Below are 25,460 nucleotides of genomic sequence, written 5' to 3'. Positions count from 1 at the left end.
CAGTATCAAAATCTCAAGTCAAGTCTAATCCTCTTACAGGTAGGAAAAAATTAAAGAAAAGAAAAAAGACGAGGACGTCAGGGGAGGAGAGGAGAGCAGGAGGACGCTCCTTTACTCCCTCTTCCTCTCCTCTCCTCTCCTCTCCTCTCTCTGGATGCGATGTGACGGGCTGGCCCGACAAAAGCAGGGATGTATCCGGCTGATGCCTGCCTTCCTACAGGTCCTGAGAATCCACCGTTTAAACTCCTTTGTACCTCATGAGGAGGCACGTTAAAAAAAAAAAGAATGGAAAAAAAACTATCTGGAGGGGACTAAGGGGGGGGGGGGGTCGTAAAATTTTCCCATAAAGTCCGCCTAAAGCAGACGTTCATGCTCCCTCCCCCAAAAATTAACCATAAAAAAGGTAAAAACAAGGTGTACTGCAGAATGGCTTTACTCCTCACAGTCTGTGGGGGGCGCTGGAGCCCCGAGGAGCTGAGGTGCGATTGGTGGTCTTACGGTTGTTCTGTCTTGCCTGATTCATCCTGGCGGCCGAAGGTTTCCGAGCATCAGGCTGCCGCCGCCGCCTCCCCTGGGGGCCCCTCCGTTTGCCCCTCTGCCCCGCGCGGCCCCTTCCGGCCCCCGCTGGTCACTTGCGTGAGTGCAGCGTGTCCTGGAACTTGGTGCTGGTGTAGCGGACGTGGAACCCTTTCTTGTTGATGGTGTCGTCGGAGCGGAACTTGATCACAATGGAGTCCCCGGCCGAGTAGATCTCCTCCGGAGGCTGTGGAGACGGACGAGAGAACGATCTTTAATAGAACCATAACCTACTGTTCACGAGATATTAGAAACACTAATCACTGATTGCACGTCTGTTAGGACCTCAGAAAGTGGACCGGGACGATGCGTCCCTCTGGACAGAGACGCCCTTGGGCTCAAAGTAAGCCTCCCTTCACTATAACGAGGTTTTTAATTCTCCTCTGGACCGACTTGTGTCACGTTTATTTCAGCTCCCTCTATAAAAAGGAAACTTAATTGAGGGGCAGCTCCCTGGGGGGGGGGGGGGTTCTGGTGCTGTTGCTTCGCCTCTAGCGTGAGGGAATGACCGGCGCTTATCATTGAGGTGTGTAAATGAGATTAAGCCGTTCTGACCGGAGGAAACGGGGCTTCCTGCTCCCTGCTGGCCTCAGACCAGCTGCAGCCACAGCGCCGGCTGATTAATGGGAAGAGAAAACCAAACGGGAGAGACTTCGATAGGCCATCGACGGCGAGGGAGTGGCGACCTGCTAAACGCCTCTGCAGCAGCACCCCCGGGCCCAGAGGAACACCCTTTCAAACCAGTCGAAGCTGGAGGATGGAATGGTTCTTACCCCCGAGCCGCAGTAGCGTCCGAGCCGTGGCGACTTCGTGTCGGCGCCGTCGAACAGCTCCATGTAGTCGTAGCCGCAGTCCGCCTCCTCCTCGATCTCAAACGTCTGGAAGATGAGCTCCACGCCGTAGCCCTTCTCCGCCGAGATCATCCACTGGCAGTCGGAGGCGCCGGGATAGTTATTGTCGCCGAACTGAGCATGCGAGAACAGGTCCTTGGTTTTGACCTCGGCCTTCAGGCGACCTCCGCACTCTGTGCAGAAACAGTTGGGATGTTCTGTAAGGCAGTCTGACGAGGTTCCAGTGAATGTGCTGCAGTCTCAGATGAATTTATATGGGTTCTAAAAAGCATAATTCCTTACCGGCGGCATGGGAAGCCTCAAAGCCCTTCTTCTGCACCGAATTATCGGAGAAGAAGCGAACGAATAACTTGTTGCTGGTGGACGTGACGGGCGGCGGCTTCTTGGTGCCGCAGAAGCGACCGAGACTCGGAGCTTTTCCATCTCGGCCGTCGTAAAGCTCGATGTGGTCGTAAGCGCACTCCAGATGGGCCTCCATGTCGATCTCGTTGAAGGTCTGGAAGGAAACGATTTCAGTTTGAAGTGTTGAGCAGAAAAATTAACTTAAGTTTCCGCAACTCTGCCGTTTCAACCGCACATGCAACTGACACATGGGGGGGGGGGGCTACGCGGCTTACGAGAAGCTCCGACACCTACGATTTTGACGCGGTGACCCGGGGTGGTGGTCAGGGCCCAGGTGCACGCCTTCTTGCTGGGGTATTTATCCGGCCAATTTGGGCTGGTGATGGTACCGCTCACGCTGTTCACAGTATGATCACAGCCAGCTGTAGAAGGAAGAGAATTCAGGAGTCTAGGCCAGCAACGAGGCCAGACGGGAACCGGTGGATGCACCGATCGCTCCCAACGGCAGGCGCGAAAAAGGCTCGCCTTCAAGAATCCGGCCTCGCAAAAAAGGAGCCCCGGTCGTTTTTAAATTCACGCCTGACTGAGTTGAATGAGAGTCGATTTGAGACCATCTACCTTCTTTACAGTCATGTTTGTTCTCGTGCAGCACGAAGCCGCTCCTGCACTGACAGCTGTAGCTCCCCAGGGTGTTGACGCACTCGTGCTGGCAGCCGCCATTCTCCTTGGAGCATTCATCTTTGTCTGAGGAAGAACCCAGGCCGCGATCTTAGTGGCTGCGTGCCTTTAAGACAGACGGGCAGATCCAACGACGCTGCCAGGAGACTCACCTGAGAAGAACTGGGCCTTGAAGCCCTTCTTGGACACGGTGTTGTCCGATTTGAACTCGATACGCATGTTGTTGTACTGCGAGGTGATGGCTTCCGGCTTCTCCGCGCCACAGAACTTTCCGTGCAGCCTGGAATCTGCCGACAGGCCGCTGCGCACCTCCACGTAGTCGTACTTACACACCTGAGCAGAGGAAAACGTGCAGTCATTTCATTTCTATAAAAAACAGGAAGGCTTTCGTTAGCTGTGGAGGCCGGACAGATGCAGCGCTAAAGCGAGAACACAGAACAAACCCACCCCGTACGGATTCACAATAACCCCGATGCTCACGTCATTGCCCTCGGTCTCGAAGACGTCAAAGAGCAGAGTGATGCGGTACTGCGTGGGGGCGACCAGCTGCCAGATGCAGTTCTTGTTTGGGGGGTACTCTCTGGGCCAGCCGGGGCTGGTGATGGACCCATTCAACTTGGTGATAAACCCTCCGCAGGCAGCTGGACAGACATCGGGAGAGACTCGGATATCAGCTCGATGCAGCGAATGTTTCAACAGGACGCGTTCCAAGTGTGTTGCAAGAGAAGCTGCCCAAACCGGAGGCTGAAATATGTTTGTCCTGAACAGACATGCTGACGGGCCAGCGGGGGCGTTACGCAACAAGGAACATGTTGACAGACGATGCCGACTCCCTCACCTACATATCTTTGGCCAGAATTACGTGGCGCCGACCCTCAAACTGCAGACGCTTTAGCGAAACTAGAATCGTCAGTTTGCGTCCCAGTTTTTATGGCTTGATTTCCCACCGACCTGCAGTAATGGTGGATGTTCTCTGGATTTGCGTGGCGGTTTGGTGGTTAACCAGATGAACTGCAGCTTCAGCACTAATACTTACGTCTTAGACATGCAATTTAAGATAAAAATACTCGCATCGTTACAACTCCAACCTTTTAAAGATAATGCACCGGGGGGCATCTTCTCTGGCGACTAGCTGCGTAAAGTGTTTCAGCACGTAAATTAGATGCCGAGCGGCGCCGGGGACTTTCCTCCCTCCCTGTACTTACCTTCACAGCTGCGCTTGTCGGCAGCCAACTCGTAGCCCGGGTCGCAGGCACACTTGTAGCTGCCCAGCGTGTTGACACAGCGTTGCTCACAGCGACCGTTGTCCGGCTTGGAGCACTCGTCCATCTCTGAAAACACAAAGATACGTTGGGACCCTGTGAGATGCCCTCCACCCCCCCCCTAGCTTAAAAGAGAACCCCTCCAAAAACAACAGCAGAGCCAGGCAAAGGGTTCACTCCCAACCCCCCCAGCACGAGAGACGGAAATATCTTCAACGTACAGCTGCAGCATCTGAAACGTAACCACAGACGGCATATGCGAGATTATAACCCTTAATCTCTGACCTTTGAAGAAGTTTGCAGCGAAGCCGGCCTTGTTGACGGAGCCGTCCGACACAAACTTCATCCACAGCTGGTTGGAGCTTGTTTTGATGTCGTCCGGCTTGTCGTACCCGCAGAAGCGGCCCAGTAGGGGGCTGCTCTCAGAGCTTCCATCGCGCACCTCCAGGTAGTCGTAGGCGCAGCTGTCGTGTCTCTCAATCTGGGGAAAGTCGCAGGATAGAGGTTTGAGTTGGACGGCAGCAAAAAAAAGCCCCGGACGCCGCAAGAGGAACAAAAAGATTGGCGTCCTACCTCAAAGGACTGGAAGGTGAGGCCCACGTGGTAGCCCTGGGCGACGGTGATCTTCCACACACACATTTTGTTGGGCCTGTAGTCATCGGGGTAGTTGGGAGACTGGATCTGCCCATTGTCCTTTTTCACCTCGCCGCCACAGATGGCTGCACCACATTAAAAATAAACACATCTCCAGCACACATGCTTAAAGTTCTGATTTATGCCATTTGGATTATCTGAAATGCCTGCACCACGAGCTCTCTCTCTCTCTCACACACACACACACACACACACACACACACACACACACACACACACACACACACACACCCTTTGCACAGTCTGGAAACAATGGATACGGTGGCTGGCCAAAATCTGATCCACGCAGCGTACAGCGCTCGACACATCAGCAGTAGGGGAGCCAAGAACTCTGGATATTACCGTGGCCTCGAGGCGCTTTGTTGGGTGTGTGTGTGTGTGTGTGTGCGTGTGCGTGTGCGTGCGTGTGACTGCACATGCGTTTAGTCAGCTGTGTGATGTGCTGGAATGGAGTTCAGCGAGGTCAGCGAACGGTTGCTTACCCTCATAAACAGCGGAGAAACCTTTCCCCACCCAGTTGCTGCTGCTGCGGAACTCGATCCAGAGTCGGCTGTCGGTGGAGACGATTGGCTCGGGCAGCTTATCGCCACAGAAACGACCTGGATTGCAGGTGAAGACGAGAGTCGACCATGAAAACGCCAGCAACGGATTTGAAATGACTCCACGCAGCCTTTTATCCCAAACGCATCGCGAGACGATTGGACAGGCAGTAAAACACGGTGCAAGAATATTCATCTTAAATGTCCTGGTTTGTATATTCGTACATTGTATATTCTACCAGTTAGGTTAAACTGCACTGCATTAAACCCCTTAAAAAACTCATATCCTGACCGTTCCAGAAATTTCATATATTCAAAATCTGTTTAGCCGTTTCCTATCCTTTATGCCAGCCAAAAACGTGCTTTCAGTTGGGGGGGGGGGGGGGGGGGGGATAAAGCGCCAGATCTTTTTCTTGTACAGTATTTGGAAAAAGACCCATAATTACGTTCTCTTTCTCTTCCCTTTAACTGGCTCATCTCCTTCTGCCCTTTACCTTCTCAGAAATGGAGAGAACATGTCTGGAACGATGCAGGGGATTCCACTAGTCAACACTCCAGCTGGCATTTTATTGTTTTTTGGGTTATTGCACAGCAAAGCAAAGCAGAGGAGAAAACCAAGCAGGAGGGCAGGAAATATGTTCCAGCAGCACCTCCTGCTACAGTCTGAGCAAACCGAAGGGTAATTATTAAAAAAGGCCAAAACTTCAGACAACGCAAGAAGCACGGCGATGGAAACATTAAAACGGACCTTTGAGCGGCGCCTTCCTCCAGTATCCGTCTCGGATTTCCACGTGGTCGTACCAACACAAGTGGCTTCTGTACAGATCCATGGAAGTGAAGTTGAGGATTATCTTCAAAGCCAGAAGAGCGTGATTAGTGACGGCACAGACCAAGTCCCACATTCAGAGTCAACTTCACTCGTACCTTCTCCCCTGGGGTGACGGATATCCTCCAGATACAGTGCATGTAGGCCGAGTATCCATTGGGGAATCCAGGGGACGAGAAGTTGCCGCTGCTGTCCTGCAGACTGTCCCCACATCCTGTCCACAATAGACACGAGCGCACGGCGTGACGCACGGCCAATTACCCCAAACGCCCAAACCGCTAATTTGAGCTAGACACCAGCTCTGAAGCTGAATGTGAGGAGACAGAGGCCTCGGGCTGGAATGCTAGTCCTGAACCTTAAGTAAAAGGCGGTGCTTGTGTTCAAACGCACATCTGCTGATAATATTCACCCACGACGCCATCCATCATCCCTCCATCCACACCTGCCTCGAGTTCGGAATTCAACCGCCATCTTATAAACCAGGCCCAGTCATCTTTCCCACATTTTTAAATGCTTAAAGCATTTCAAAAAGGTATCTAATTATATTTTATCACAATACATCAAGTTCCACTTGCATCACGTGCCCCCCCCTGCCCCCCCCCCTCCCCTTCCCCAGCTACACAAGACGATCGCACAAACGGGAAGAGACAAAGCGAGACAATTTATCCGAGCATCCTCTGAAAATAAACCTGGCCCACTATAAATAGCCCAGCCCTCTGAAGAATGCGATGCATTATGTACACGCCTGCGCCAGTGAAAAGCCTCCAAGTTTGATGGGCAAAAGCTCAGCGTGCGAGGGCTCATTCCGAACACAACTGCATGGAATAACAAAGGGAGGTGCATGCTGGGAGGAGGAAATGTGTGTTTAGTTAAGACAGACAAAAAGACGGCAGATTGTATCTCGACAACTGCCTGTGCGTTCGCCATGACTTCTGTGATCTTTACCGCGGGCGTGTTTAATGCTGAAGTAAGAAAAAACCTCCCTCGGCTCGTTACCCCTGTGAGCGGTAAAAAACAAAACAGAAAAACCCCAAACAAGCACCCTGGAACCGTGACTTTATGATCGGAAGAGGTTCAACAATGGGAAACGGTTAAGAACCACTCAGGCACCCACCAGGGGAAGACAAACGCTCCCAGGAATGTCGCATGAACGGGAGATCCGTGGCTCTTTAGGGATTTTTTTTATTTCCAAGAACATGTAGCGACTCGCTAGCTCCTCACCCAATCTGTTCCCGCAAGCGACAGCGCTTGGTGAAGAACAACCAAAAACCACTCAGACATGAAGAGTCATCTCCAGTCCCGCATGAAAACCTTACGGGCTGCGCCGGGGTCCTGGGGACCCATCACGGTTTATTCACCGAGCGTTAGAGGCCGACGGGCTCAGCGATCCTGGTCCGACTCACAACCGAGTCAACGTGCGTCTGTTAATGCTGTAAAAGTCTGTTTACAACAGCGGTCGAGCTCGTCGCTCCAAAAGGAGGAAGGTTACGAAACGCATGAAACACTCCCGAGCACACAGCTCAGCGTTGATTCCACATCCTCTTGAAGCGCAGATGCGAGCGGTTTTCCCAACAATCACTTTAGTCATCAGCAACAGCTGTTCTTTAACATCTATTTGGGAAAGAGTCGTGACAAACTTCCCATCCCTTGGTAGCGTTTACACTCCTCCCAGCTCGGGAGTGTCAGACGCTGCAGCCAGGGAACGCCGCCACATCAATAGTAGGCGAATGTGCTGCGTCGAGAAAAGGCGGGTCAAACTGCAGACCTCGCTCTCAGGGCAGTGTTGCACACGCACACGCACACGCACACGCACACGCACACAAGTAAGTATAGAGCAGGAAACCCATAGCAGACCGGATCTGTCATTTTGGACTTACTGGAGCATTTGTAGAGTTTGCGCGCCTGAGCGATATCCCCTTTACTGAGTCTGGTTCTCTGGCCGATGGGTGGGCGCACGCCGTTCACGTCGTAGCGCGGCAAGATGGTGTCCAAGAAGATGCCTCTGTAATTCAGGAAGAGGGACACGTGTTAAATGATGCGTGGAAACCAGACGGCGTGCAGATCATCTGAATCACTTCCAATATGAACAGAATTATGTGACTTATTTAAAAAGGGCAATTTCAACAGGGGAAGGAAAAAGAGCTCATTTCCATATGAAGTTCTGTATTTGAATCTCTTTAATCAATGACAAGCTCCTGTGACTGAAGGTCAAAGTATGTGTCCAACAAAGGTTGAGAGTCTTGTCTTTTAAAAAAGAACGTTCACTCAGACTTTCCAGGTTAAAACCCAACAGTCACAGTAAATCCCCGACGACGGGCCCAGCGGCTGCTTTTGAAGCTGAAGCGGACATTATTCCTTCCACATTCCTCACCCCACAGACGGACCCGAAGCTTCTCCGACATGCCAGAGGGATCAGAATAAAATGGCAGAACATGAAGCTGCTTCGATTGTTGAAAGAACAAAATGAAAACCGAAGAAAAACATCCGCCGAAGCATTTACTTCAAACGACCGAAGGAACTGGACAGTTTGTGCAGAGACTCCCTTCACGCTGCTGCCTCACTTGACACTTTGCTAGTTTATCATCTTTATTTTCCCTCCAACTATTGGCGAGCTACCGCCTGGCTCCCCGGCTGTTCCCATGGTGACATGCCCATCAACGCCAGGCATGTACAAACAGAGCAGCCTGAGCTAACAGTCTAGTCTCTGCCCGTCTGGGCTGGCTGTCGGTGAAAAAAAACGCCACTCCAGCCGTTGTCAGAGACGACAAAAGGACACGCTGGCAGGTCTCTATTTGAGTTGGCATCGATCCGCGCATCGGCCCAGAAAAACATCTCTGGGTAAAAGAGGGACACGGAGAGCAACAAGCCCAGGAAAAAAAAAAAAAAAGCAGAGGGATCCGCTTCGCTTGTCCCCAAGAGAGACGGCGAAACATCAAGACAAGCCATGAAATCCTGTGAACAGCAGCCAAAGCGAAGGCCCTGGCTTCCCACGGCGATTTACTGTAAGACACGGCGCGAACACTGGCTAACGCCGGGGCCACAAGGAGAGACACCCGGCACAGGTGAATCGGCCAATCGGGGCTCAAGGAGCAGAGCTCGGATTAACTTGTGAAAAGCCAACGGGAGGCCCTGAACTGCACCGCTGCAACATTCCCGGAGCAGTCCATCGTCCAAACGGTCCATCGATCACAGTTCCACGAATTAGGACAGAAGCAGTGGAGCCGGGGTGAAAACAGAGCGGGGGGGGGGGGGTTACTGGACGGAAACACTTCTGGGGCACGGCTGGCTCGGCTGGCCGTGGTGCATTCCACGAAATTACAAGATCACAGGGCTGAGTTCAAATCTTGACCCAAGACTAAAACTGAAATGGACGCCCTGCCTTAAAGTGCTGGGCAGGCAGAAATCTAGTGGGAGGGGGGGGGGGGGGGGAACACTCGTGAGTTTCTTTCCAAACAAAGGATCCTGTAGAACAAAACATCCTCCGCTCAACTCCTGCACCTCTACTGAAATCAAAAGCAGAACGGGACGGGCTGTTCGTTGGCCTACAACCAGCCGAAGCCCCCGTTTACACAAAGACCCCCTCCCCATTTCCCAGAATCTGTTTGCTGGAATACCGTGGAAGTTGATTTGCGAAGAGGCCCACATGCTGAGAGTGCAACATGGGCCATGCGAGCGCTGGTGGAAGGAGAAGAAGAAGAAAAAAAAGGGGGCATCTATAGCGTCTAGTAGAGCTGACAGGAACGGCCGAGTCAGTACGAACGCAAACAGCTGGTTCTCATAGCAGGGCGAGCGACGTCATCACGATAGTCTGGGCTCACTCGCTCGCATCGACCGACAAAGGAGTCACCGAAGGCCGGAAATCTCCTCCAGCGTTCGGCACAACGTCGCAGAGACATCCCGTTACTTTCTGAAACGGGTTTAGTTTGACTATGCAATGGAGGCGAGGGTCAGAAGGTCAGAATGTGGGTTCTGTCCACAAAGCCGTGATCACATCCTGCACAGGTCGGCAGGAGGCAACGATAACAGCAACACAAGTCGGTGCCAAGTTGATGCAACCGGGCGGGTTGTTGAGAAGCCGCTTTCATGGGGAGCGTAGCGATGCTTTCGACATTCCACTGATGACTCAGAAGCTGAATCGGAATCAACCACGCCCGAAGGAGGCAACTTCGGCTTTGCAGCCACCCAGCTGGTGAACGCTTCATATTAACTGAAGTGTTCGGAGGCCAGATCGACCACACCCTATAAGCATCGGGTGAGGAGTGGGCCAGCTGGCACCGAAATGTAGTGCCATTATATACGCGACACACTCAAGAGCATCTCTGGGCGACAGGTTCCCGAAACGGTCCCGAAAGGTCTGTACCTTTTTTATCAGTTATTTACCCGCCGTCCAAAGCCTGTGAACACAATTCAGAGTCGGACCGCAAGCATTCGAAATGCAAGCGCAGCAAAAGTCAGCCGCTCCATTCCTTGGCATGGGAAGGCTGACCTGAAGATCTTTAACAGCAGGGATCATCTTAAAAACAAAAAGTGGTAGAAAAGGTGCTATAAGCTCTGCTGCATGCAGGGGGAATGACTCCGCCGGCCACTGCAGCAGCTAAGAGTTAGCATCAGGCTACCGATCATCAAACCGCTTCAAAGGGCATCCAGGAGCACAACGAGCCGATTCATGGCATTAAACCACAGACTTTACGGGGAGTTTCACATCCTGGTGCACAGAAAGCGTTTTGTAACGAAGCAGAGCTACTGTTGCTGGGTCAGCCCAGGCCCAGGACTGACACCGCTTTGCTGGGGGGGGGGGGGGGGGGGGGCAGCAACAGGAACCGGGGAGTGGAACCTTAATTTGAACAGGCTGTGGGGAAGGGGAGACGCTTTCACGATGGATACAGAACACTAAGGCTTTACTGGACTTTTATTAATCTTACTACACCGCTTTGTAGTTAGAACAAGTAAAAGCCACGAAGCAACAGCTAAGCTGGATGTTAAGCCGACAAATCCCCTCTGATCCGGGGGGGGTGGGGTAGAACCAGGCATGTCACATTTCTTGCTTTGAACTATTTTTGACCCTTGATATTCTCAAAACAGAAATAAGCAATTTAATCTTTAAAAAATATATTTAAAAAAAGTCACGTCAGCCCACCTCCACCTGTAGCCCCATGCAATGCGCAATGCGAACCCCCTCTAACTACGCATTAGTCTCAGTCTTTAACAGGTAGCTTTCTGACTCCAGCCGTGGGAACACACTGCTCAGCAGTGGCTCCGAGACAGAGCCCTGGTGCATCACAGAGAGAGACAGCCCATAAAACTCTGCAGAGATGGAAAATGGGATGAGGGGTTGAAAGGTTGCAGCTGAGTGGGGAAACGGCTCGGCCTGACTTGATCTAGTTTCTTTCTTTGTTTTATGTCTGGGGCGTGCGGAGTGGAATTTGGCTGGGCTCCTACCTGGAGAACGTATTCCTGGCGTAGTGCATGATACTGTCAAAGTCGTAGACTTCTCCCAGAGAGTCCACCTCCCCGGGTTCCATCTTTAGAAAGTTATACTCCTGCCCTATGGGGGGAGAGCACAGATGAAATATGACGTGAAGTCACACTATGAAATCTCACATGTCAAAGGTGAATAGAGTCCGAGGATTAATCATCAAATGATAGAAACGGCCGACCCTGCAGGATAAGGACACGCATGCTCCTCTCATTGTGTAGCTACTATGCCATGACAATAAAGGCTTTCTATTCTATTCTATTCTTTCTATTCTATTCTATTCCATTCCATCTTAGCCCGATTTGATCTCTTCCTGCACCTTTCCAGCGTTATTGCCGAGACCTGGGCTCCTTACCTGGTTGAATGTTGTCCCTGACGATGCTAACGTGCTCGTCTCGGTCAGGCCGCGTGTGTTCGTGCCAGAACCCGATCACATGGCCCAACTCGTGCACCACAATCCCAAACTTGTCGCAGTTTTTACCAATGGATATGGCCTGGGGGCCCCCTCCGCGACGACCCACGTAGGAGCAGCACCTGTGAATCGCAAAACGTGGGCGGTGGGTCAAAGTACTGTCGGCCCATTAAAGCACAAAAAGCAAGCGGCAAATGCAAAGGAAGCAACATCTACTGGCTCAGAGGTATTAAATTACTACGTTTCCTGCATCGGGTTTGCTATGCAACACGTTTTTGATCGGTTGGCCTTTTAAAACTGACTGTGGGACATGAAAGGTTCGGTGTGGGACGGGCGCGCATCGCGGCCCTGTGGGCCAGACGGCCGCTCTCTAATTACCGCCGGGCCAGCGAGGCTCTCCCGAGACACGCCTTGAACTTTGCGCAGGGCAGACTGGGGCCTGCTGAATATGCAGCAGAGTTGAGCCTTCCCGCGTCTAACCGCTGCCGCCCGGGTGGATAATGTCATCCCTGTTTCTCCCGAGGCCAGTTACCAGGCTAAAAATGGCCATCGACGGCTGGAAAAGTTTCGTTTCCAGGAGCTGCATCTGCTTATTTAGAGATGCACATCAGCGGCGCATTGCGTCTAATGACGCAGTAGTTCCAGCTTGTGGTTTAAATCTGAGGTTTAAGAAACCACGTGCCTCCTGAGAACCTCTTAACACATCTGCAAGATTAATGAGCTCCACTGGTTTTTGGGTTCCGACAGTAACAAAGGCTTTAAATAAAAAGAACCTTGCATGACCAAAGCGTCACAATCAGCGCTTCCCCCTCGATGCTGATCCCAACTTCAGTCAAGGATGGTAAACTGACCGAAGGCTGAGGAAATCTCTCCTTCGGGGGGGGTTCTGCTCACTATGCATGACCCTCGTGTTCAGAGCACAAGGAACATTTCCGCTCATTGACTGGATTAGCGAGGGGCTGAAATAACGACTCGCACAGGGACCGAGCACAGAAAGGGTGAACGATGTCAAAGGCAGCCGAGCAGGAGGCGAGGGAAAGCGCTGAGGCGCTAAAATAATTAGCTGCAGACAACAGAGGCCCACTATTCAGTTCCATCACGTGGGAAGTAAAGACTCACCCGCACGGTCGATAGGTGAAGACAATGTAGCTCTCCTCCTGCGTCCTCTCGATGAAGGTCACGCAGGTGTGCTTCTCCCAGTGCCGCATGGCTTGGCGGAATATGGCCCGCTGGCTTCCTGAATGGGAGGACGGACGGAGATCAGTGGAGACGAGAAAAACCATAACAGGAAGAGATGTAAAGAGCAAAAAGGGTGGCCCACAACCACGTCGAAGAGGAGGGCCAGTAGACGATGACTTACCGCTGAAATTCCCACTGATGACATAGGGAATAACGCCTTCGGGCCAAACCCGCTCTGGTCTGGAGGTGGCAGCCCTTTTCCTGCGCTGCGAACTTTGGCTCTGATTGGCGAAACCTGAACATTTCAAGCCAAGACAAGATGAGAATGATCAAATTCTCTGGTTGAAGTTTGATGCCATTTAGAAATTTAATTCAGTCCCTGGGACATTTGTCTTTCTGCACAGATGGTTTTTATTGAAGTTGAATTCCCTTTAAAATTAATTTCACCATTTTAATGTCACCCGAAGGCTCATAAATGCAAAGTAACCATGGCGACTAAACCCCAAAGCCAACCCTGATTATAATCCACATCTGAACCGAATATTGCACCTGCGCCTCCCCAGCGAACCGCGACACTGCAGAACAGGTGTGATTCACACCAACACAAATAAAGCACGTTCTTTAGACTCAAACTGCACAGAAAGAACCGTGTTGGTGACTATTCCTCATTTACAATCGATCAGCGAATGATCAATCGAATGTTTGGCAAGTACACTTATTTCACAATAATAAAATGTTAACTCAAATGTCAAACAGATTTTAATTATTATCTGGAAGGGACGTGATACTTCAGTGAATTATTTCCTGCAGCAACATCCCCTTTGAAGACACTTCTAAAGAGACATTGAAATAAAATTACATTTTAAGTCTACATTCCATTGAAGAGATCCTTAGAGCAGATTTTTACTGGAGCTTAAGTCTGATGAGCAAAGATAAGAACTACTGAAACCCTTTAGATATTGCAGGAAGTAATTCCAGTAGAATCTGTATAAAATGGACTACAGTTTTTCCACATAAAACCTCCAGCAGTCGATTTTATAAGCAAATTAAACATCTTACTCCTGCAGAATCCCCATGGTACACTGTCAGAAACCGATAAGTTAGCATTTATTAAGACTTCTCAAACCAGTGACGATGCCGACTGCTATCCTCTGGAGGTTTATGGGAATGCCACGGAAAAGAGGCAAAGCAGGAATGGCCACCAAATAGCCCCAAGATGCCACAACTCAAGCAACACGTATAAATGGTGTGTTCATTGTGAGAGATCAGCTGGATGACACCGATAGAGGTCTCCCAATAAAGTCGGCCTTATTCTCAAGTACTGCTGCAGGAACAAAACAAGTGCCTCTGGTTTCTGTTCATCCTGCACCAAGGTCGAGCTTCCATAACACTCAAATCAGATGATTTTCAGTCTGCGAGAGAAAAGCTTTGCCGCCTGGCGAGATCAATTAGCACGTACACTTGTGCATGTGTTGAAGAAAAGTCTGACAACATCCAAATCTGTTGCGCGAACCGTAAGAAAAAGTGCTGGGGAGACTCAAAAAAAACTAATTACAACAACATAATTACAAAAAGATCCTCCATTCACAGTTAGACGAGAAAGGTAAGGCTTTAATTGTGATTCTGGCATTTAAACAAAAGGATCTTGGACGAAGAGTTGGGGTGCTTGTGAGTAAATCGGTAAAATAGCAGGGAGTAGAGGCCGGTCGGTGCCGCGTCACTGGTTCAGGGGATTCGTCTCGGTTCCATCTCAGGTGGAACTCATTTGCATCAGGCGACTAACGAGGGCTTTTCACATCACGCCGTTTACCTGTGTCCGTGTGATTAAGAGTCCGGACGGTCCTCTGAGCCAAATCGATTATTCTGTCCACTTTGAACAACTTCAGGTCCTCTTCGTCCAGCGCGATGTCTCCCAGGAAGGCAACTGAAACAGAAAACGGACAGCTATAAGAAACGCTCCAGTACGGAGCATCGGCTCTGGAGCGCCGTGGAGCCTGGAGCGCTTCCTGTCGCTCAGACGGTGTAGGATGCGATGTCTAGCCTTTTCCTGCAGTGGAATAGACAGAGCGCTCCGAAAAAATCTACTTCAAAAAATAGGATGGATTCGCACGCGACATACTCCCACATGGTTTGGGAACATTAATGCAATGAAGAAACAGTCAGGAAGTCTGGTTGATGGAGCCACAGTCACTCCAGATGTTACCAAACAAGTCACCACATGTGACACACTGACTATCTCAGGTCCAGCGAGTCTCTAATGAGGCCGACGGGGGGGGGATTACCGTGCAGGCCCACTTTGAGGAACGTGCTTTATGAGATTCCTTACCAACCCCCCCATTAGTGTGGAGGACAGGTTAGGAGCCCCCTATGCTGAGACGGGGCCCTCAGTTTTACAGGCTCGTAACATCAGCGTGCCTCTGGCATTTACAGCCCGGCTTGCATGCAGAAGTTGGGTGGAGGGAGCGTGCCGGAGGGGTTTAGGTAAAACAGGCGCGCCGCTTTTGAGATGAGGAGGTGACAATAGAATAGGGAGAGAAGGAGTTCTGTTCCTTCTGCTGTGGAAATGTGGAGGCAGATACGGAGCAGAAAGATCGACAGCCTTCAATTTGTGTTTGGAGGTTAATGGGGTGAGGAGAAGGCCGAGCTGCGGGTGTGATTTACAATCCGAATCTGTAAGTCGTCAAAGCAGTACAAGCTACTTTTACTGCAAAATACACGAGAAGAACCGTGTAGGCAAACTCTCCCTTTCTGCAATAAAAGCAGGTTTTTTTTTATCCACTGCTGCGACAAAGCACAAAAGCAACAAAGACATTTTTGTTTTTGCTCGCATGCCTTTGCACCAGAGCAGCATTATTGGAACAATATGGGTCAGCTGTGCTATAGGAACGCTGCAGATGATGCACAGCAGCAACACACCGTCTGGGATTGGAGGTTAATAATAAGATGCGTCGCAGAACCGCCAGCGAGACGCAGCATGCATGCGTGGCGGGTTTAAATTCCAGAGGTCAAAGGGGGTTCTTTAACTCGTGCTCCCCCAAAAAACAAAAACAAAAAAGCACACCACTTCACTTTCACATCCCTCAGAGATAACAGAATATGTTCAAAACTCGTGAACAAGACCCTGCCAGGAGAACGTGATAAGGGGAGGCTACCAGATGTTGTGCAGTGTAGGATGGACAGGCCGACTGCTTGTGATTCCCAGAACTGGGCTTAGCGCTCAAAAGAACAGGCAGCAAGCGCAGCGGCGAGTCATTCCAAGTAGCTGCTGTTGACGTCCAGGAATGCCTCAAGAGAAATATTCAGAAGATCCCATCAAGCCCTCTGCTCCATTTTAACACAACTGGAGCCACGATACGCGCACGGCAACACAAAACAAAGGAGCTACGAGGCTCCCTCCATCGCCGCGCTGAAGACGGGCCAGTTTAAGGTTCTCAGATCGGTGGAGATCGGAGAGCGAGCGAGCGCGTGACCCGCTAGCGCGAGCGCTCGTCTCCCGAGGCTGCAGCGGTCGTCCTGGAGACGCCGTCGCAGGTTTATGGAGACACTCGCGGGGATTGAGGATTAATCCCCTCGTCTCCTGCCTCTAATTATCCACAGACGCCTGGTTTAAGGAATCTATTGTACAACTGTGAGCTTGGATTGAGGACAGGCTTTGCAGAAAGGTGATAGACTCATCTGGATACGGGGACGGAGCGACAAGTACGGACTCGTGTGCCGCTGTAGATTAAAGCCCAGCGAATGTGGCAGATGGCGAGCGATCAGCAACCGAGTGCAGGACGGCGGCCCTTCCCAAACGTTACTCATTGCCTAAACACAACAGCTGCAGCTATAATATTAATATCTAGCAGAATATTTAGCAGCTTTTAAGCCGCCATCGTTATTCAAACAGGCAAGCACAAACCTTTGTGTGCATATATGTCACAAATCCATGAAACGATGTTCTCATGTTCGATTAACCTGAAAATGATAGGGTGGAGGGTTTATCCGAACCTTAATCCTCATCTCAGACCGCCTCCAACAATCAGCACATCCCATCAGATTACACACGAGACCTCATCTGCCCTCGCCTCGACCGACGCGGCGTCGAACACTCCGGGACCAGTCGCATAAATCTCCTTCTGCGACTACTGGACGACATCTGCCACCGAAACCAGCGCAAACATCAACGCTAAGCCTCGACAGACACCGACCCCAGCCTATACTTAGAGGGCCCGCTCCGCCGCCAGCGCACACGACCCAGCGACGAGGGATGGGCGGCGCCCGGCCAACATGCGGGCCTGGGATGCATCACAATACCCCGGCGCCGCCCTCCACGGCCTGTGTTTGGTAACAAACGCTGCATTTGAATTCCAATAGAGGCCAACAGTGTATTGCTTTAAAGCGATTACCATCTGATGACAGCAAGTATCACTTTTCAGCTTTTATTCTCACCCCCCCCCCCCCCCCACCTCCCACTTCCAACACACGCTGGCCAAGTCCTCTAAACACTGCATGGAACCAGCAGATCTAGCGCGACATGAGACTAAACAGGAAAGGTAAAGAAGCAGGATGACGACGTTAGGAAGGCCCGTCGAGGGGCGGACATTAACCCCTCCCTACTCTGAAACGACAATCCGGCTGTTCCGCCTTCAGTTAAACGCTGAGCTTAACATTTCCCAACACTAACGCGAGCAAAAATGCAGAAGAGGGATTTAAAAAATAAAAAACACAAACATCCAAACTACTCATCTGCACTTCATACACAGGTTATGTCTGATTAGGAGACGGATTACGTCAGTGTCTGAAGACTCGGTCTGAGAATCTCGTCATTATTTTCCAATAAAGTCGCAGCAGAGATCAAGACCGAGTTATGGTCACGTGCACATTTCACACTCCATCAAGCCCTTTAGCAGATTGGATTTCCCTGCTCTTCTCTGCCACTGATTACCGATATACCCCCCCCCCCCCCCCCATTTGTTTTTTTTTAATGCCGATGATACACAGCGTCCGAGCTCTTCACACGGATGAATAATTCATCGCCCAAGCGGCAGGGGCTTTTCACCTTTCACAGGAACTTATTTTGATCCTCCCAGACTCGGTATTTCTGGTCGGGGTGGCGGACCAACGCAGGAAAGAGCAGGATCTTCTGAGGACGGGCGTCTAAAAGCAGCGTCTGAGCCCGTTTGCAGAGGAGTTAAATCTGGAGGACACCGACCATGACCTTCCCATAAATAAGAGCTGAAGAACCCCCCCCAGGTCCTTCACTCCAGGTGGAGGGAATAGAGGAACAATTGTTCCAGATGAGCAGAAACGTGCCTCCCACTGAATAATGGAGAGGTTAGGCAGGCCATTAGGGCAGGCTGATCGGGCGTCCGTCCGTCATTTAAATGAGCTCTCCCAAAGAATTTGTTGTTCCTCAGGCTCGGCACCCAGACTGCGTTAACGCCATGCGAGATTAGTTATTGCTAAGCTCCGACAATAAACATATTGTTCCAGCTAATGCGCCGGGCTCCTGCCAATAGACCGGCTCCCTAATCACCCGAACCCCGCAGAGAGGGAAGCGGCAGGGGGGTCCCTGTAAAAGTGTGGGCGTGGCCACACAGCCGGAATACCGTGATAAGAGGCAAGCATTTGCTGAAGTGTTAACTGAAAGGCCCAATCGCAGCCCAGACATGGGGAGGGGACTCGGGTAACGAGAATCAGCTGCTTTCAGAGGCCAAAACGGACCAAACGCCAAAAAGAGTTTCACAAGAAGCAAACCGGAAAATGCAGAAAATTTAAGGACACACAATATTTCACACAATATCGCCGGGTTGTGCGAGGCTATCCAAACAGACGGGCGTGTGATTGGTCGGCCTACAGAGCGCCATTCTTTAGAAAGTCCCTCGGCTGATCCGGACAACGCCAAGTCGCTGATAATTTAAAGGTCAGTGTCAGACGCAGCGGAGCAGAAGAATCACATCTTTACATCTCGACATGAATTAGGAGTCTCCTTTGATTCAGCACTAATCAATCACCGACCACATTTCACACAAGCGTCGAACCGACTCCCATCTTCACGTGACAAATCGGGTCGGACTCATTCGTTTGCAGCAACGAGACACAAAATCATGTTTCTCTTTGAAACAAACACAGATCAAAAAGGGTTCACAACCCGCTTGTGGGCCACGACCTTTTTACCGTCGCCGACAGATGACTGGAAGATAAACAACTTATCAATGGGCACATGTGATCAATGGATAAACAGCAATACGAAGCGCCACACAGGTGGGTTTAACAGCGAGGGACGCCTCATGGAGTCGAAACAGACACAAGGAGGACGTTTATTAGACGTCCTCATGAAGCCAGATGCTGGTTTGGTCACATGACCCAAGGCTTTGCTGACAGCAGCAAATCCCCTCCTCGACAGGCTGCACTCCGCTCACCTGGGCCAGCGTGCCCCCCCCCGTGTGCCTACTTTGCAAGAAGTGAATGACCTACAGTCTGTGATTTGCTTTAGCCAGTCAGAGGGTGGGGGGGGAGGGAGAGGAGAAAAACATGTGCATACGAGGTCAAGACAAGGGGGTTTTCAGGTTGCCCCCCCCCCCCGTCAGAATGTACAACGGACGCCACAAACGCCAGCGGATGAGTCTCAAACGGATTAATGCGTCATCTTCATTAATTAATACGCAAATGTTTCACAATTCAACGACTAGTTCTCGTCCAGGTTTCACTCCAGGAACGGAGTGGATCGAATCCCTGCAGGTCTTAACTGACTCGCTGGGACGCTGCCAAGTCTGCCGTTCTGCCAGCGAAGGCGTTTTCCCCTCGTCGAGTTCCTGATAGACGGCATTAACTCAACGTTATTGCAGCGCTCGCTCCAAACGACGCATCCCCATCAGGGCCGGCGAAGCGTCATTCAATCCTTTGTAAAAGACTCACACTTAAATGAAGGACTACCCGAGTGGGACAAGTGATCGGGGTGTAATCATCATCATCATCATCGTCATCATCAGGTTAAACAAGCATCGTTTTTCAACCTCTCAACTTCACTCGCAGCACAAAACACAAGCGATAATTGATTAAGGACAATCAGGAGGACGACGAGCACGAAATCAGCTCCTCAGAGCGTTCCTGCATTCGATGCTCCACAAGAAGCATCCTGGGAAGCCGACAGAAGAGCATCAAACAGGTAACCAAAGGTCAAGAGATCAGCACCTCAGAGCGTTCCTGCATTCGATGCTCCACAAGAAGCATCCTGGGAAGCTGACAGAAGAGCATCAAACAGGTAACCAAAGGTCAAGAGATCAACCCGTCAGGAGAAACGTTTTCTACGGCGCGCTGCAGACCAGGAAGTTAAAAAAAAGCAGGTGGGTGGGGGGGGGGGGGGGTGTTATCGGTTTTATACCCAAATGTCACATCAGCTCACTTTTGCAGGACTTTAGAGGTCACTTTGATTGAAGCCAAATGTTTCTGTAACCTGAATAACTTTCACCAGATGGAAAACACAATCTGTGCAACCCCCCCCCCCCCCCCCAAAAAAAGGGATTTGGGTGACTTCACAGCACGCGCGCGCGCGCGCACACACACACACACACACACACACGATTACAATGACATGTCAGATACGCGTTGATAAGTAAATGGGAAACATGCAGGATTTAGACATTTCACTGCCCCCCCCCCCCCCCCCCTCCTCCTCCACTAATTAAGTGACTGCGCGGACAGCCGGTGGAGAAAAGAGAAGCACAGTGTGACCCTGCCCCGAGTTTAGAGAGAAAGAGAGGAAATAAAACTATGAAAAGGGAGAAACCACCAACGCACGCTCCCTTAAGCACAACTCACACGCCGGAAGTACACGCGCACAGCGTGGGGGATAAAAGCAGGATTTAAAGCCCCCCCCCAAAAAAAACACGCAGCGTGGAACTTTTCAACCAGCGCAAACTTTCCAAGTTCGAAGCGACCCGTCGTTCATGTTCCCTCAATCAGCTGCAGCCTCTCGTCGGGGGGTTCGAACCGACAACCACTCCAGATGTTTCAAACTGTCATTTAGTACAAAACAAACGCACGAAATGTTCTCTCGAGCATTTCGGAACTACATCCACGCGCTGTCCCCCCCCCCCCCCCCAAAAAAAAACCCCGCGTCGCCTCCGGGTCGACGTCTCCGAGCTCCACAAGCAGATTCGTGGCATGTTTGTACCCGGCGGAGTGAGAAGGTGGATAAATCAAACAGCTCATCAGTCTCACCAGCTTTACAGGGATCCTTGTAGTCGATTGGCTCCGAGGCGGCAGCGGGTTCCACATAGTAGCCCGGATCAATCACCTCCAGATCGATGGCCAGAATCACGCCGAGACAGGGAAGAAGAAACAAACATCTCGCCGTGAGATCCATTATTGTGGTGGTGGGTGGGTGGGGGGGGGGGGCAACGGCGAAAGGGTTCGGGATAAAGGTAAAGGGAGAGAGAGAGAGAAAATGGGCGGGGTTCCAACCGAGCCGCTCTCTCCGGTGACTCCGGGGGGGCAGCGAGTCCTCTCCTCCGGGCTAGCGCGGAGAAACTTTGCTACGGCAGCTCCGAGGGGGCGGCGAGGTGGAGCTCGGCGTGTTTTTATACCGCTTTCGGGTCCTCGAGGAGCCAATAAGCGACGTCGGTTTGATTGACGAGTAATTTTCTCTTCGTCATCATTAGCGGCGACAGTTTCGCCACATTTGACCTGAAACATAATGAATCGTCTGAAGTAAAAAATAAAAAAATAAAAATGTCGTCATATTTTTACTCTGGAGCTTGCTAAAAAAAAAGATACAAATTATTTTATCTAAACTATTATTTAAAAGTTCGTAACATTTCTCATGAAAGGGTTTTGTTTATCGTTTAATTGAGTCGCATCCTTGACCTTTCTCTGGTTGGCTGAGCGCGCGTGTGCGAGAAGGCACCAAATTTAAAGCGATTGTGGCGCCACCTCTCGGACAAACACGGAACATACACATAAATCAAAAGTTAAATTTTAACATTTTGCAGCTTGAATTTTGCAAAATAAATTACGGTTTTATTAATTGATTAACGATCCCCCAGGCTTGTCATATATAGCTCGGTCAGCCTACATTACTTTATATAATTAATTCATCCTGAATTAGAACTCACGTGTATTATTTTATATGCTGCTGTGTTCATATTGTATGTAAATAGTGTATTATATATATATTATATTTGACTTGTGTTGATGTGTAGTAGTCGTGTATTTATCCAAGTACTGCGTGCAAATATGTTAATTGTGTATTTGTTAGTCGTTGTGTCGTGTTTTGATTTCTCAAGTTGCGTATTAATGTTAGATGTTGTGTGTCTCTGTTGATGAGTTCTGTATTTATGTTCAATTACAACATCGTTTAATGTTATTTTTTACTTTAATTTGTATTTGTATTAATAGGTAAGTTGTTTGGTGTGCTGTGATTTATGTTAGTAGCGTATTAGAAGTGGTAGTGCAAAAAAGAGCAATGGGCCATATCTATCTATCTATCTATCTATCTATCTATCTATCTATCTATCTATCTATCTATCTATCATCTATCTATCATCTATCTATCTATCTATCTATCTGTCTGTCTGTCTGTCTGTCTGTCTGTCTGTCTATCTATCTATCTATCTATCTATCTCATCTTCATTTTCCAGGCTAATGAACAGCTACTGGCCCATCATCCAGAGATAGAGACACACAGCTGGTCAGGTGATCGATGTGGCAACGCCAGCTGGTGATAACATCAGGGAGCTGGAGCAGATGTGGAAGGACAAAGCCAAAGTGCTTCTATGTTTGGGCAGCGATGAAATGTGCCATATTAATAAAATCACTACGCTCAATCAGTCACTTTTAATCTTTCTGCTTTTGTCTTGCTTTCTACTCACCCGCTCTTATGGAAGTGTTCTATTCTGATGATGATGATGATGGGAGTCTTCCATTAACAGCCCTGTTGTTCTCTGCTGACTGGCATTAGTCATCCTTACCGTACATAAGAGGGAAGGAGTGTGTGGACTTTAAGACAGGATGTCTGCAGAGATGAGTGGGCTTTATTTATGCTGCCGCTGTAAACGCAGCAGTATAGCTGTCAGGCAATGAGAGTGATTGTCGTCACTAGATTTTAAGAGGGGCTTCTCAGCTTGTTCGTGCTACAACTCAGAACAAAATATTTATGTTAGTGGACACTGCCGAGCATCTTCAGACAGTTTTTTACTGGCAGTTTCAAGCCAAAAGCCCGTTTCCAGGGAAGCAATGACGGAGTGCTGATGGGAAATACGGCCTCATACAATCATTGATGTCATAGAACACAAGGCTTGACGACACAAACACACATCGCAGCTTTTCCAGTGCATATTAATTAATTAATAGAGGTGGTGTTAATATACACGAGGCCTATACGGTGCGATTGTTAATGATGAAATACTGTTAATACAAAAATACTGAAGCCTAAGATTCAAATTGAATTATTTAATATCGGTGATATTTACTAAAGCTGCGCGCTGCATTTCCTGTGAGTGACCGGGAGACGGCAGCTCCGATACCTGTCAGGCTCCGCACCTCCGGTCTACCGATGGAGGAGAACGGGGGGGGGGGGGGGGTAACGGGGCAGGATGATGCTGCTGTCTGAAGGTGGGGCAGATCAAATACCCCTCAGGCCAAAATGACCCACTGACCCAGTTTCTGGATCGGTTCAGTCTGATTCAGTTCGACTGGACCCCGACCCAGAAACGGAGAGGACCCGGGTCCGGAAGGAAAAGCTGGTTCCGAAGTAATAAACACGTTTATTGCCAATACTGTAGTCCAATCAGCTCTTTCAGTCTAACTCAGGGGTCCACATTTGGCCCGCCCCCCTGAACAATCCCAGATAAAAAAATAAAATAAAAAAATAAAATCTTTTTTTTTTTTTTTTCCTTTCCATACAACATGAGTCGCCGGTGGGGGGGTCAATAATTGTATGGGCTGCATTTAAGAGGGGTCATTAATTCAATATTTTGTTTCCTAAAAGTAATATTGATAGTGGAGAATATATTAATATTCTGAAGAAAAGCATTCTTCCTTTTGTTTGGGACAATTTTAATGATGATCACATACGACCAGGAAGGTAATGTTCCATGGACCTTTTTTCTGTGAGGAACCCGGAAAGGGCTATTTGGTTATTTTATTAATAGTGTTATATTTATTTCCTGACTTTTTTTTCTGTGAAGAAAGGGTTATTTGGTTATTATTTACTTTATTAATAGTGTAATAATATAATATATATATATAATAATAATAAATATTATTTATTGTATTATTTGGTTATTTGGTGGCTGTCTGGAAAACAATAAATGTTTAGCCCCCCCCCCCTGCCATCGTCACTTTTCCTGTACAAACTGACCCCGGCCCTCCATCAGAGAAGGGAGACGTTATGTGGGCCTTACAGGAAAAGTTTGGGGACCCCTGGTCTAACTCGTCTTTGACTCAGTTTGAACACACCTCTGAAATTGTAACTTTACACGGAGGATTGAGATCAATCGGTTTTACTATTTTCTCTGGAGAACCTGTGAAATCGTCACGGATCTGTTTCAGTGCGTAAATCAGGCATCGGGTTCTCTGACATGTTTTATATGGTTTGGCAGCACTAGCTGTCCCAATGAAAATCCACTACACTGATAGATAGTACAAGGTCAGGATGATGTCAGAATGAACAGCGCCATCTGCAGCACTGGAGGACACCTGCAGGTCACAGGCAACGAGCATGAGAAGAAAAGGATGTGTTTGCATGGAAATATATTCACACACGCGACAAACACTCATTAGAATTGATACAGATATTTTGATCAGCATGTTAAATTAATTTATTATTATAGCATTCATTCATATTTAACCAAGAAGCCCTCTGATGAGTGTGTTCTCGTTTTTTTGTTTTGAGACTTCAGCATTTAAAAATGAGATTGTTTGTTTGTAAATGGGAATCAAGATCAGAGTTTTCTTGGGACCATGTTTGTGATGAAATTGCTGCCATGCTGTGTTAGTGTGTCTTTGATGTATACTATTGTCTTTGATGTAACGTGTCATACTATTGTCTTTGATGGTGGCGGGGGGGGGGGGGGGGGTGCACATCAAAGGGTTACCTATTGATGTGTATGGTGATATTCCACTTTGATGTGCTGTTGAAGTCATCTGGAGGAAACCTATATATACAAACACACTAACACTCTCAGGTATCTACCAAAGATCAATGACAATTACAGAGATGCAAGCATCACCACAGAACTCCGAGGACAAGGCTCTGGCCCTCCATGCACAATCCACTTTACAGCTCGGTGAGCTTTTCACAGGATTCCTTGGGAATCTCACCAAGGAAGAGTGGGAGGGTCTTCAGTCAGGGACCGTTGATCCGAATACTGACGCACAGCTTGGGAATTTGTTCACAGATTTAGTTCAAGTCGTAACTGATGATGTGCGTCAAGCAGTTCTGGAAAAAGCTCCAGAACTGCTTGAAAAGATTCCCAGTTCTCCCCTGAAAGCAAAAACGTCAGGGACCGGCTTTGCTGTTGCACACCAGCAAGTCCAGGAAGCGCTGGAAGACGTAATTCCACCGGTCCTTGCCTTTACAATGGGTGTTCCAGAGGTCGTTGAGGTCATGACACCGTATGAAATGTCACGGCTTTTATCCAACGAGGTGATGAAGAGCTTATGCTCTTCGTCACACAGCA

General features: G+C 49.5%; 1 protein-coding gene across 1 annotated transcript; it reads right to left on the bottom strand.

Annotated features, from left to right (window-relative positions):
- Positions 1-306: 306 nt before the first annotated feature.
- Positions 307-21,145, bottom strand: bmp1a (bone morphogenetic protein 1a). Its single transcript, XM_068760642.1, has 20 exons — positions 21,001-21,145; positions 14,606-14,719; positions 12,977-13,090; positions 12,736-12,853; positions 11,560-11,738; positions 11,168-11,273; positions 7,606-7,730; positions 5,827-5,942; positions 5,651-5,753; positions 4,846-4,962; positions 4,283-4,428; positions 3,995-4,190; positions 3,653-3,778; positions 2,895-3,088; positions 2,600-2,780; positions 2,388-2,513; positions 2,064-2,191; positions 1,710-1,923; positions 1,350-1,600; positions 307-763 (listed from the first exon to the last, which is right to left on the bottom strand). The coding sequence occupies exons 1-20, from the start codon at positions 21,143-21,145 to the stop codon at positions 629-631; spliced, it is 2,934 nt and encodes a 977-aa protein (XP_068616743.1). The 3' UTR covers positions 307-628.
- Positions 21,146-25,460: the final 4,315 nt, after the last annotated feature.

Source organism: Brachionichthys hirsutus, chromosome 4, assembly GCF_040956055.1.
Source record: "Brachionichthys hirsutus isolate HB-005 chromosome 4, CSIRO-AGI_Bhir_v1, whole genome shotgun sequence".
Lineage (NCBI taxonomy): Eukaryota > Metazoa > Chordata > Actinopteri > Lophiiformes > Brachionichthyidae > Brachionichthys > Brachionichthys hirsutus.
The sequence above is the reverse complement of the archived record's forward strand: the minus strand, read 5'-3'. Positions and strand labels throughout refer to the sequence as shown.

What these genes read in the sequence shown, in the direction of transcription:
- bmp1a (XM_068760642.1), bottom strand. Translation starts at nt 21,145, where the DNA reads ATGGATCTCACGGCGAGATGTTTGTTTCTTCTTCCCTGTCTCGGCGTG. An exon ending in TCACCTTCCAGTCCTTTGAG is followed by an intron (nt 4,191 to 4,282) that starts GTAGGACGCCAA and finishes GACTTTCCCCAG; the next exon opens with ATTGAGAGACACGACAGCTG. An exon ending in GACGCTACTGCGGCTCGGGG is followed by an intron (nt 764 to 1,349) that starts GTAAGAACCATT and finishes CCGTCTCCACAG; the next exon opens with CCTCCGGAGGAGATCTACTC.